General features: G+C 43.8%; 1 protein-coding gene across 1 annotated transcript in view; it reads right to left on the bottom strand.

Moving 5' to 3' along the window:
- Positions 1 to 13,028, bottom strand: part of RIC1 (RIC1 homolog, RAB6A GEF complex partner 1) — a 1,165,874-nt gene that overhangs the window by 119,506 nt on the left and 1,033,340 nt on the right. Inside the window, exon 18 of the mRNA XM_069626020.1 lies at positions 8,378 to 8,494. Within this exon, the coding sequence (XP_069482121.1) occupies positions 8,378 to 8,494 (117 nt within the window). The remainder of the gene's footprint in view (positions 1 to 8,377; positions 8,495 to 13,028) is intronic.

Raw genomic sequence — 13,028 nt, 5'->3', positions numbered from 1 at the left:
TGTCTCCATAGGCGGTGTAGTGACCTTGCCATACTCAGTAGCTGATAAACTTGTCAGCCCTTTAAAAACGAAGTTTGTTTTAGAAATTATTTTTTTAACCATGAGTGTCTGATGACTAAGATTTCTCAATTCGTAATATTATCCCTAAACCTGGACACTTGCTAGAAGTCTCAGTTCTGGAGGTCCTGGGATTTGATATGTAGACCAGTTTATTATTTGAAATCATATGAAGTTTAAATTCAAAGCGACACAGGTTTATCTCTACTCACCTTGCGGGCCTGTATATGTGCCGCAAAGGGCTGCAAGAAAGAAGGGAGAAGGGGCTCCCCTGCTTTGTCCCCTGTACCAAATGCACTACACTGAACTGCACCTGTTCACAATGCTTATCGGGTTACAGGCAGTACCTTCATTTTTTCAGATGCATTAATCTTGTTGACAGAGGAAGCTGGAAGGATAGGGACAACAGCAGAGGTACTGATGATTTCTGTTAGAACCTGGATATGAAACACTTGCACAATCTTTGCATTTCTGACTTTTAAACATTTAAAACCTTTATACAACACAACCAGTCTTCAGCATACTTGCTGTTCCCTTACATAACATTACCACTGACCAGCGACCAAGCTGGATTACAGGTCATATGGGGCGTTGCGTCATCTCCCTGCAACTTTCAGGAACTGAAGTCTTGCATCAGTGATATGATATTTTATTTATATCGCGCTCATACACAAGTGTTTCAAAGCGCGACCAAGCAAAGGGAGGGGAACAAGGGAGAACAAAAACAACAATCTTACTAGGTCCAGTGACATTAAGAACGCGCAAGTGCAAGATAAAGGGAAAAAGTGTGTGGAAGCGGGAGAAGTGGAAGGTGCAGAACAGAGGAGAGAACAAAATAAATAAGTGCAATAAATAAATAAATAAACAAACAAATAAAGGCAGTGAAAAAGTGGTAGTGCAGCCAGCAAGTGGCAAGTGTATGATTAGTCAGATAGGCAATATCTGGTATGTGCAGAAAAAGAATGGGGGGCTGTATGGGTACATAATCAGATCCCAGTGCAAGGGGTGGCCCGAATGCAGTGCAGGAGGGAGGCTGGGTGGGCAGGTAGCTGGGCTCGAAGGACAGAGGGTGGCCAGGTGCACAGCGCCAAGACAGAAATACAGATCAGCAGGGGAGAAGAGGGGCAAAGGCAGAAGCGAAGAGGAAGGTCTTGAGGTGCTTCCAGAACTGGAGATGGTTCTCCTCAAGTTTCAAGGTGGCCGGGAGGCTGTTCCAAAGGGAGGCCCGGCCGAAGACAGATCTGCCCCCAGCTCGTTTCTTTGAGAAACGACTGACTCTGAGGGAGTTAGAAGTAGAGGAGCAAAGGGCTTGAGAGTGGAGGTATTTACGGATGGATAGTTGAAGCTATTTTGTACCCAGTCCCCAAAAAGCCTTGTGGGCAATGCGGAGGGTTATAAATGTAATCCTTGCATCCACTGGGAGCCAATGAAGAGATTTCGGAGGTGGAGAGATACGATCCCAAGGCTTGAGGCCAAGGACAAGTCTTGCAGTCCTGTTTTGGATTAGACGTAAAGGGCAGAGAATGGAGGCAGGTAGATTTTAAAAGAGGCTGTTACAGGAGTCAAACAGAGAGAACCAGAGCATTACCCTGTCAAAGTATAGAAATACACACCCCAACATTGGCAACTTTACTACTCCCAGTGTAATTTTAAAATGATCAGAGAAGAGAAACTAAGGCCCATGATTGAATCCACATTCATAGCTCAGGACTGTCTAGAATAGCTCCTGCCTTTTTTATAGCCTTCAATAATTACATTAACTAGGGCCTAGATTTACTCCATACATGTATTACACCATCACACATCCAATCACTTCGGCCCTTAACTGGTTTTACGAGAAAACTGCCCATCATCCTACCAATTGTTTACACAACACAGACTCCACCTTCCTTAAGAGCTGACCTACAGCACTCGAGCAGACCATAAGACACCCATACTATCACAAACACACCTCTTCCTGATACATTACACCTACAGATGAATGCCAAAAACTTTCCCTTCCCGTTTTCTTATCCTAAACGCCTCTTTTCTGAGAAGGGCATGATCATTCCTGGCAGGGACACAATATGCCTACTTCCCACACAAGCCAGGCACTCAAGCACTATGGTGGGGACTTGGCGCAATAGTAAAGCTTTATAACACTTAAAAACTCCACACTACCTGCTGTGCTGGCGGATCTTAATCTGGGGTCCTTTTCCTATGCGGATGATACTCAAAGTTTCGCAAAATAACACAATAGACACCAAGTACCTTAACTCTCGTCTACTATCAAAAATGCATGGTGCATAGCTGGTTAAATGTAAACTGGTTAAAAATCGAGCTATCATTGGCACACTGGTTGATTTAAACAAATGAATCAATTTTCAAGTATAGTATTGACTATTAACTTTTCGATCCTCACAAAGATCAAAAGAGTGTCCGTTTTTCGAAGTCGTCTTGGTTACGCTGACTCATGTTGGCAATCCCCATAAATTAACATACATTCCTCTTCAAAACTATTGCTCCTACCTGTCCAAACAGCACCTGGTCCATAGTGCAATGGTTATTAAAGGAATGTTCTTTATATTATTAGGCGCCCAAAAGAAATAGACAGATACCAGGTACTTCAAAATCAAATTGCAATTACAGAGGTCAATGCAATCCCTTTTACTCATATATCCCCAATCACACACAGATTGCCATGGCTCCCAGTACAGGTTTGCATTAATTTAAAAATAGTAACTTTGACTTAAATATCTTCATCAAAATATGCCTTTATTTTAAAACCAGTGCCCTACAATAGCATTCAAAGTGAAACCGCAGGTTTTCCGAAGTTAGTCTACTGGATGTCCCTAGATTCAACCTAAAATCAATTGGAGGAAAAACTCTTGAAGTACAAGGTTCTCACATTTGGAACAACCTTCCTTATGAACTTGAAAAACTATCAAACCAAAATAATTTAAAACAAAGAACTGAAAGCCCACATTTTTCAAATAGACCTCAAGAAGTAACCGTGAAAGTTAAGCCCTTCTGTATAGGAGTATGGTGCCTTCTCCGCTCTCTGAAAAGGGATAGAGGGCCCTCCCCGCTCTCTGAAAAGGGATACAGGGCCCTCCCCGCTCTCTGAAAAGGGATACAGGGCCCTCCCCGCTCTCTGAAAAGGGATACAGGGCCCTCCCCGCTCTCTGAAAAGGGATACAGGGCCCTCCCCGCTCTCTGAAAAGGGATACAGGGCCCTCCCCGCTCTCTGAAAAGGGATACAGGGCCCTCCCCGCTCTCTGAAAAGGGATACAGGGCCTTTGCCAGTATCAATCAGTTTAGTCCTGCCAGGAACTTCAGGCCACTTACCACCATCCATTCCGGATCCTCCTGCAACTGCCTTCATTCCAACTTCAATTCTCCTTGATGTCTAGAAACTTGCCTTTACATAGCACGTGGGTGAGTACCAAACCGATTGGCTGCATTGGTCAGAAGTGTCCCTGCCAAGATCTGACTGGTCATGAAGCTTTGTAGTCCGGAATCATTTAAAAAGACCTGCTGGTCAGTGTTTGGTGACCAGTAATCCTGTTCTCCCTTCATGGTCTGCTATGGTAAAATTGGATAATGCTATAGGATTTTGGAGTGGTAGTGCCTTGTCACTCCCTGTGGCTTCGAGGGCAGATAGTTTGAAAGCTGCCAATGTTAAGCCTTGCAGTTAAACACGAAGGGTGCTTCTCTAAAGTTTGATTTCATATTTGAGTGAGGGGGAGGTACAGTTTGTGAAAATGAGGAGGCTACAGAGGTAGGACTTCCGATGTGTCGGATTCTTACGGTGCACTGAATTGCACTGAAAAGTGGCACCAGGAAATGTGGTCCCATTGAAATTAATATGGTTTGTCCCTGTTGAGTTAGGGAGTTGAGTGACCAGAATCCTAGTTGGGTCTGGGGATGTCTTTACTAGTGACTCCCAGCAAACAGGGCAGGTGATTTTATGGCATGCACAGAGATTTGTGGAAACTTAAGGCCTCAACTATGGAGAGGGGGAGTGGGAAGAGCTTTCTGGGTCAGGACATGGACTGACACTTCATTGAGTTTATTACCTCCCCCCACTCCCTTTATGAATGAAGGAGTAAAATCTGTCTCTTAGTGGGTCCCGTAAACAGTCTTTGCAGAAAAATGCTGGAAAGCCATCAGTTACTGGTGCCAGGTTTAACTTTAATTTATGGATGGCTGTGATATCATTTGTGAAATTTCTTACATTTAGCCTCGTCGAGCTAGTAGCAACTATGACTACTTTGAAACACTTGAATTTATGGTGTGCACCAGTTTTCATTTTTAGTTTACTTGCCAAAAGACTGGTTTACCATGCACCTAAAATGTTTGTTGCACTATGCTCAGGTAAAGCAAGAGGTATGTATGCAGAATGCCACGGAGCCAAGAGCAAGAGAGAACGGTTAACATAGAACAAATACAGGGAAAGAAGAAGAGACAGGGATTGCGTTCAAAAGAATTATCAAGCCAGAGGATCCAGAGAGCAGATCTACACAATGAAACCCACATACATACATGGGAAAAGCAAGTGAACTCAACTACTTGACATTAGTCCAGAGGCTGCCAATGTGTGGAGTGGTGCATGAAAAAGGCAAGCACGTTGAGTTGTGAGACTCCCAACGTGAAGTACTGCCGACAGAACTGGGTTTGGAAAGGGTGGAGCGCCGAGTACTAACTGCGCTACTTTATGACAACAAGGGTTTTGAAAGTCCCCTTAGGAAAATCGGCTGCACAAAGAGGACAAATAATAGAACATGACGAACATTGTTCAGAGAACTGTATAATTCACAAGGGGTGGTGAACATGAAGCACACTAAGACAGAGGCTAAAGGCCTTGGGAGGCATTGCAGACTGCCGGATGCTGACAGATCTGAAGAGTGCTAGGAAGTTTTTTAATGGTGAATAAAAAACATTATTTTACATGTGAAACAGTTTGCAACCATTAATTGTTCAAGGCCATTTGCCACAAAAAGTTGAACAGAAATAGAAGAGAAACAGAATTGAGTGGATCTCTGGGAAATGTTCAGCAACTTAAGGAGAACTTCAATGTTGGAACAGATTGGCCAGGCTGATGAAACACTGAAAACCCATGAATCTTCACGGTCCACGACGACTACTTGGAAGATATTGTATTAAAAACAATCCATTGTGAAACAGACGCACAAGAAATCAATACCCAATGGGGACACGCAGAAGGTGCTTGCAAACTAAAAGGAAACACACAAGAAAGAAGTGGGAGAACAAAAGGTGTGCACTACTGTGCAGCGCACATGCTCCAACATGCACGATTCGAGGTCACAGGAGGAGGCTACGTTCGAAGACACCATTCACAAAGGCAAATATTGTGCCATCGACACACTGGACTAAGCGTCACCGGGAAATGCAAAGTTACTGTTAAGCCTCCAAGCAGTGGAATAAACTTGCAAGCATACTCCTTAACATCCTTATTCACTTCAATCCTAATCTCTCTCACACACACACACACACACACACACACACACACACACACACACACACACACACACACCCACCAACCCCCCCCCCCACCAGAGTGCAACTTTCTTGTACTCTATTGGCTTCAGATAATGCTGAACATTGTCTGAATGCTATAATCGAAGATGGACACATCTGTTGGTACCGATGACGTGTATAATAACGGAACAGACTGCAAAGGGAGGAGAGACTCCTACAGAGGGAGGAGAGCAACTGCTACGCAGAAGCGAGCCTCTGTAGAGACGTCCTGGAGGGGTGGAGCTACGCCAAGGCGCAGCACCAGCGGTGGCGTAGAGGAAGCGAGACCCACTAGCTGGAGGCTGGAAGGTGGCCGTGCTGACCGAGCAAGAGGCTCTGGTCAGGAGAAGGACGGAAACAGGAAGAAAACAGTCTGCACTGGTGGCACAACTACTGAAGAGCAGTGGTGGGCCTGGCATCCGGCAACCGACGCTGAGACCAGATGAAGGAAAGGAGCCCTGGACCCAGAGCTTCACACAGCAAGTGCCTTTCTGCCGAGAAAAATACTGACAGGGAAGCGAACACTCCCAGAGTGAGAAGGCAAGAGAGGCCTATGAACTTTGGTTTCTGGGATTGCCAAAACCGACAAGGTTACGAAAACCAAAAGGTACACAAAAGCAGAGAGCCACGGCTGGGAGAGCCAACCGAGGTACGAGAGCCTGAGAGAAAGGGAGAGGCACACACTCCATGTAGGAAAGCATGAAAAAGATACAAACACTGTATATAAAGGTTGTGAAGCCAACAATACCATGAAAGCCTGAAAGAACCATACGGGCACATGCCATATGTAAAACTGAATGAAAAGGATATGTACATTTGATGGAAAGCCGACAAAGATATGGACAAAGATATGAGGAACTGATAAAATCAGACTGGCATGCGTCCTGCGTGAAACAGATAGAAAGGAGTATGAACACTTTGCAACAAGGCTGGCAAAGTCAATAAGGTGACAGGAACCTGCAATACCACAGTGGGCAGACGTCCTACATTTATTAAATCTACTGAGTATCAATATACTTAACAAAGAGCGACCGGACTTTGGGGAGTCCCAGTGCCACACAGGTGAGAGACAGAAACAATTGTGTTAAAAGTGATCCTGGAGGGATGTGATCACTTGTAAGAATCTGAAAAAAGTTATCCAAGAAGAATTCTTCTGTTGAAGGGCAATGCTCTGGCTTGGGCTGTTGCCGACATACATGAGAGAGTGCATTCAGTCATAGGGCACAATGGTAGTTAAGAGGGTTCTTTACTTAAATAGTGCTCATGGGGCAAGTGAGCACTTTCCTGTTAAATGCTCCCTGAGCTAGACCGAGGCCCTGTGGATTACTGGGAGGACCGGATATAGCTCCCTTTTTGATTTGAGGGGCTGGACCATGCTGAAACAGAAGATAAAATGGTACTGAAAGGACTTGATCGCCACTGACAGCTTCAACTACTAGCAGACTGAGCCCTCTCTATGTAATTCTTAGCTTCAAAATGAGCGTCAATCTCGTTTTCTTCATGTTCCTGGGTGCACACAAATGCTCTCCATTGCTCCATAGATTGAGTGGCTTGATCTTTGGCAGTGGACATTTTCTGAGTTTGTTGTTCCTCTAGCTGCGCTTCCCTCAATGCTCTCTCTTTTGCTTTCTACCGATTTTTTCAATTCCCAGTTCGGGTAACAAAGGCAGGAGAAGACTATTTTCTTAGTTGGTGTGCCTCTCTCCACACCTGGGCTGCAGATAAAGTTGGAGTGGCCTCAGGCTTAGGTGCAATGAGAGGTATGGGGCCATGTGTGCGATTGGTGCAGTGAGCCCAGGGCACACAGGTTTATTTTCTTCCCTTCTCGTGCAATGAAAAAGGCAGGTTGGTGAGGAATCCTTTTTTCTTTAGCGCTGGGAAAGTGTGCGTATTAGTTTCCATACCCATGTAGGAGCAGATTAGAGGCGCGAGAACCGAAAAACGGTACGCCTCCTTTCTCTTCCGCTTTGCAATGTACCAAAGTGTAATCAGAGACTTGCGACTTCTAGGCAGCACTTTTGTTCTTTACCACCTTGGGCGCATGTGGCCACACACAACAGCTTTTTCAAGGCAAGAAGATGCCATTACATATAGTAATTACACATGGATCCCTCTTTGCAATTTATTTTCAGTAGCAGACGAGAACAAACAAGTAAACATAGGACTAAAGACACTTGGTGAAATCTTTATAGGACTCTTGCAAATTAGGGACCGAATGCTCAAATTATTATAATTGTTCTTTTATAACACTTACAACATGCTTAATACCAGAGATTGGTTTCCAAGTGTGGGATTGAGCAAAGATTTGAATGTCTAGGTAGAAAATGTTCCATTGACTACAGAATATTATTTTAGTTTCAAGAAGAATGACTGAATGGGCTTATCCGGTTCCAAACTATATCAAATGTTATTATGGTAACAGTTGAAACATACCAAATGGAGGAGATAATTCATAGACACAAGGTTTTAAGAATACATTTTAGGAAATATCAAGTCCCATGAGAGGACAGCAGGTTGGTCACAATTCTGTGCTTTAAAGACAGTATGAAATAAAATGTATTCGGTATAGGTCACGGGTTGCTGGTATTTTGTTTTAACATTTATTTGTTAAAAAGCATTGCAACTTAATGCATGCATACTTTAATATAAAATGTTTTTTTTTCAAAAACGAAATTATATTTCAATTATCCAATTAAAATGTCCACTCATTCAACTCTCAAAAGTAATAATCCTCCAACAGAAAAATAATTATTTACAAAGAAGGTTTAAAGGTGATGCCCAGCCAGACCTTTGTACTTACAAGTTTCCGTTGTGCAGGGCTACTCTCTTTCTCTCTGATCTGAGGGCCTGATCGATCCCTTTGGAGCATGATGAGCTGTCCAGCAAGATTTAGCATAATGCTCTCTGCATCACAGGCCTACAAGAAACAAAAGGCTATTCATAAGTGCTAAATCAATTAAACAATCAACAAAAAAGGGCTTCACATTTAGTTTTGCAAAGATCTCCAAGTGAGAAAGTTGATGGTCTTTTGAATAATGTGTGACAATACTGAAAAACTCCACTAAACTTTTTAGTTCAAATGTTTCTAGATAATTACTTATTTTGTACCTGCTGCCTCCCCAACCAACAATGCATGGTTAACCAGAACATATTGACCATCAAGAGATCAGGGAAAGTAAAGAAATGGTGCAAAACAGACCACACAGACCCACTATACAGAACCTTCCTGGATTTGTACAGGACAGATTCAAACTATTACAAATAAGGAAGTAGTGTCGCCTGTGCTGGGCATGTTCTATTTTATGGTAAAGTGCTGCAGAACCTTCTAAAGAGTGGGCAGTGCGCTCAATTCTAATGACTATTTTAAATATAGAAAATATGTCTGCAGGAATTACTGCACTGCGCTCCAGACTCCCCAACATTGACTAAATTAGTATTAATCGCTAGATTGTTCATATGAAAATATTCCCTTTTCTTCAGTAACTACATGTATTCGTGTTACAAAATTGACTCTTCCACAGGGCAAAGATATACTTATCACTCAATACAAATGTTTTTACTTTATTACAAAAAAAAAAGGAAGAGCAACACAAATATACATATTCATTAATGGAGTAGAAAATATAAACGTCAATTGATTTGTTTGAAAAGGCAAAATAAGAAAACAAAACAATGGAATATAGAAAAACAAGTAACGTTAGTTTCCATCTTGCAGTTGATCCAGATAAAGTTTTGTACATTCCTTGTATTCACAACATACAATTATCCTTTTTTTTCCATCTGCTTTACATTTCTTTGGGATTACTCTCACAACTGGCTTATGTTCTATAATTATTTTGATAACACTTCTTTATTCCTACAGATCCCCCCCCCCCCACATGTCTTGCTTGGTGGCATGCCTCATGATTCAAACTTTTACCATTCCAATATTTTCATATGTATCATTGTGTAGGGACGGTATCCCTTAATTAGGGTCGCCTATTTTACTGTTAAATATTGCATTTGCCTTGTGCATGGTTACTATCAAGTAATATCGATCATTATATATTTGTATTGTTGGTCTCATGTTTTCATTCTTTTTTATAATATCTGTGCACTCATTCACCTTCTGATTTGATGGAGGAGAGCTCTGTTGCCTGCCCCATCAATACTATAATTCATTGTTCCCAATGCAGAGCTAGATTAAATTACATAGCTTAGTAGTTTGCCTACAGCGAGAGAATTTAGGATTGCTTCATTTTTTATAATTGTATACTTCTCAATTTCAATTTTATGGACTGCTTGGCATCAAAATGTTTCTTTTTTTTTAACATGTATTAATTTCATTCCAATTTCACCACTGTAGGCTTGGTATAACCTTGTACTCCGGTTGGTCTGAGTGTCAGGCATGTGAAGTTATTCTTTTCTGCATGGTTCATGTTGCAATTTAAAATTAATTCCTCAGACCATCGTTTTGGATGTTGCTGTCATGGCAAATTCACATTCACATTTCTGACATACAACCAGTCCCAAATGTCTTATTAAAATGATTTCCAGTAACTGTTTCCTTGTTTGCAAGTCCATTTTGGGGTAGATTCACTTGTTTCATGCTCATTCGCTCCACTTTGGCTCAGGACAGGCTGGCTGACTGGCCTCTCAGCAATGATCTTTGAGCACACTGGCATTAAGATTTGTTGGTTTGAGCCCTGAACCCTTCCCTCGCTGCTCCTCAGTCCTGTAAAGTGGCACTGATGTGGCATAAAGTGCTTTTCAGAGATGAAATAGCCTCATGTGTACAGTCAAATCATAGTAACAGATCACACAAGAACGGCACCAGTCTGACACTGCATGCAGAAGGACAGACATCTGGACCTTCCCTCCTTACCTACCATGTTTGGTCGGATGTATACGGTTTGGCTGTGGCACAATTATTTGCCGCGGCCAAATCTGCCAAAACTGAAACCCCCCCACTGACCTCCATACTCCCCTAACCCCCACCCCTACTTACCTTTTCTCCATCCACTTTGTTTCTGACCCTACGGTGTTGGATCCGTCCCTCCTACGTGGGACAGATCTGACGCCGCAGGGTCTGCTCCCCCCCTCCCGTGCCCCGGCATCAGATCGCCAGAAGCGGGGAAAACCTGCACTAGCTCCAAAGGCCATCACTATTAAACATGGAGAGTGGGGGACACCCCCGTAACCCACGCTCACCATGTTTGGTAGTGATTACCCAAATTGGTTGTTTCCAAATGATCAAATGGTACTGGCCGAATTCGGACAGATATACCATACGGTCAATTGAAAAGAACCAATTAGGGTAATACCGTTTGGTCGCACAGTCATCTCCACCTTTCGTGTATTCTAATGGACACATCCTGCATAGAGAGCTCAGGGAAAATGTTCGCACTACAGAAGGCCACATATTTATGTACTGCGATAGCCTAATTCCAATTAAGGAACAACCCTGTCTTTCTTTGAACTAAAATAAAGTCTAGCATGACATGACGCAAACAATTAACCTTTCTGACATGAAGGTGGCAGGCCTTTTTTTTAATGTGACGACTCCATTCCCTTACCTTCTGTTACCAACTGTCACCTTTATACAAAGTCTATTCTTGACTATGCCACTCTTGCCTTAGGCTTAGTGCGACAAATCCAGAGAATTTGTCCCATCTCCACAAGGGGAGCTGCCCCATGTCGAGGCAAGGCCACCATCTGGCCTCCCTACTTGCCAGCGCAGAATTACTATTCTGGAGTTTTTCCAGAAGAGAAATTTAAACTGTTTGGATACCTCTGACGGCATCACAGTACACCACTCTTAGGATAAGCATTGAAGCTAATCGACCAGTAAAATGTTCACTGATGCAGCATATAATAAAATATATATAGCTTTAAAACTCTCAATATAAACAAAATATATATATATATACTAAACAACTGGAATTACCTTTTTCTGTTCCCTTATTTACCCTCCATTTCATTGCTTCGAGACACCCTAAGAGCCTTATTGGGATATGCTAGTACACATAGTATGTGCTTCCTTTTCGAATTACTGTGGATAACTTCCTCCTCCACTCAGACTGTCGAACTGGCTGGCCTCCTGGCAATATGACAATTGGACATCCTCACCTTAGCCGTGCAAATTTACTTCAATTGTTCGACTTAAGGTAGGGCATAGCACCTTGAAATGAAAAGGCTAGTCTCTGCTGGGCTGGATGCAAATGTTGCTTTTGGTGTTGAGTTGTGTGAGAGGGGCATTTATCCTATTGCCTTGGCTCTTCAAAATCTACCTGGCCCCTATGGCCCACCTGATCTTCACATTCTCCCCTCATTTCCAGTGTTCCGTAGATGACGCGCAGCACCATTTCAAGCTGCCTTCCTCTACCCCCTCCTCCATCATACCAGACTGCATCACTGCCATTCAGGCATGATGCTCTGCCAATGATCTCTGCCTTAATGCCATTAAGACAGATACTTTCCATTGGTAGGCCTGCACCTTGTTTCCTCCCCGCACCACCCCCCCAATCTCTCTGGCCCCACTCCTTGGGTCCTCTCCCCTCACCCACTCGTGAGGCAAAAAACCTTGGCTGTGTCTCTCTCTTTCTCTCTCTCTTATCCCCCCCACCCCGAAGAGGTTCACTGTCTCCAGAACCCTGGTCCTGTCTAGGCTGGATTACTGCCAACAGCCTCTTTCAAAATCTGCCTACCTCTATTCTTCAGCCTTTACTACTTAACAGGACTGCTAGACTTGTCCTTGGCCTCAAGCCCAGGGATCGTATCTCTCCAGCTCTGAAATCTCTTCACTGGCTACCTGTAGCTGCAAGGATCAAGTTCAAGAGCCTTTGCATCGTCCGCAAGGCTTTCTGGGGCTGCACTACCCCCAACCTTTTGTTCCTAAACATCTTACTTCTTGAGCTCTCCGCTCATCCACCTCCAACTGTCCAAGCAGGGGGGAGAAAATGGCAGGCAGATCTCTACTCGGCTGGGGCCTCCCCATGCAACAGCCTCCCTGCCTCTCAAACTTGACAAGAACCAACTCCGGTTACGGAAGCAACTCAAGACCTTCCTTTTCGCTTCTGCTTTCTCTCTTCCTCTCCCCGCTTATGTCCCCGACTGCTCTGCGTGCTGGTCACCTGGCTACCCTCTGAACTCGGGCCCAGGCTCCTGCATGTCCAGTTGCCCCTGCACTGCCTCTGCCCCCCCCCCAGCACTTAAGGGTTGTTAACTGCAACCCTACAGTTCCTTCTCTCTACACTTATGAGCCACCCGCTGGCTGCCCTTATTGAGTTACCTGCACTTCTCCATTCCCCTCTCCCCCTGGCACTTCTCCCCTCCCCTCAAACTTGAGCCGGCTCTTCTTATGTTCTGGAAACTTCGCAAGACTCATTTTCTCCTCTTCCTTCACTCTCCCCCTCCAGTGCCAAATCTCCCTCTGTGACTGGGGCCTTTTGGGCTTGACCAACCCCTTACCA

The sequence above is a fragment of the Ambystoma mexicanum genome, chromosome 6p (genome assembly GCF_040938575.1).
Source record: "Ambystoma mexicanum isolate Mex_15411 chromosome 6p, UKY_AmexF1_1, whole genome shotgun sequence".
NCBI classification, from domain to species: domain Eukaryota; kingdom Metazoa; phylum Chordata; class Amphibia; order Caudata; family Ambystomatidae; genus Ambystoma; species Ambystoma mexicanum.
The sequence above is the reverse complement of the archived record's forward strand: the minus strand, read 5'-3'. Positions and strand labels throughout refer to the sequence as shown.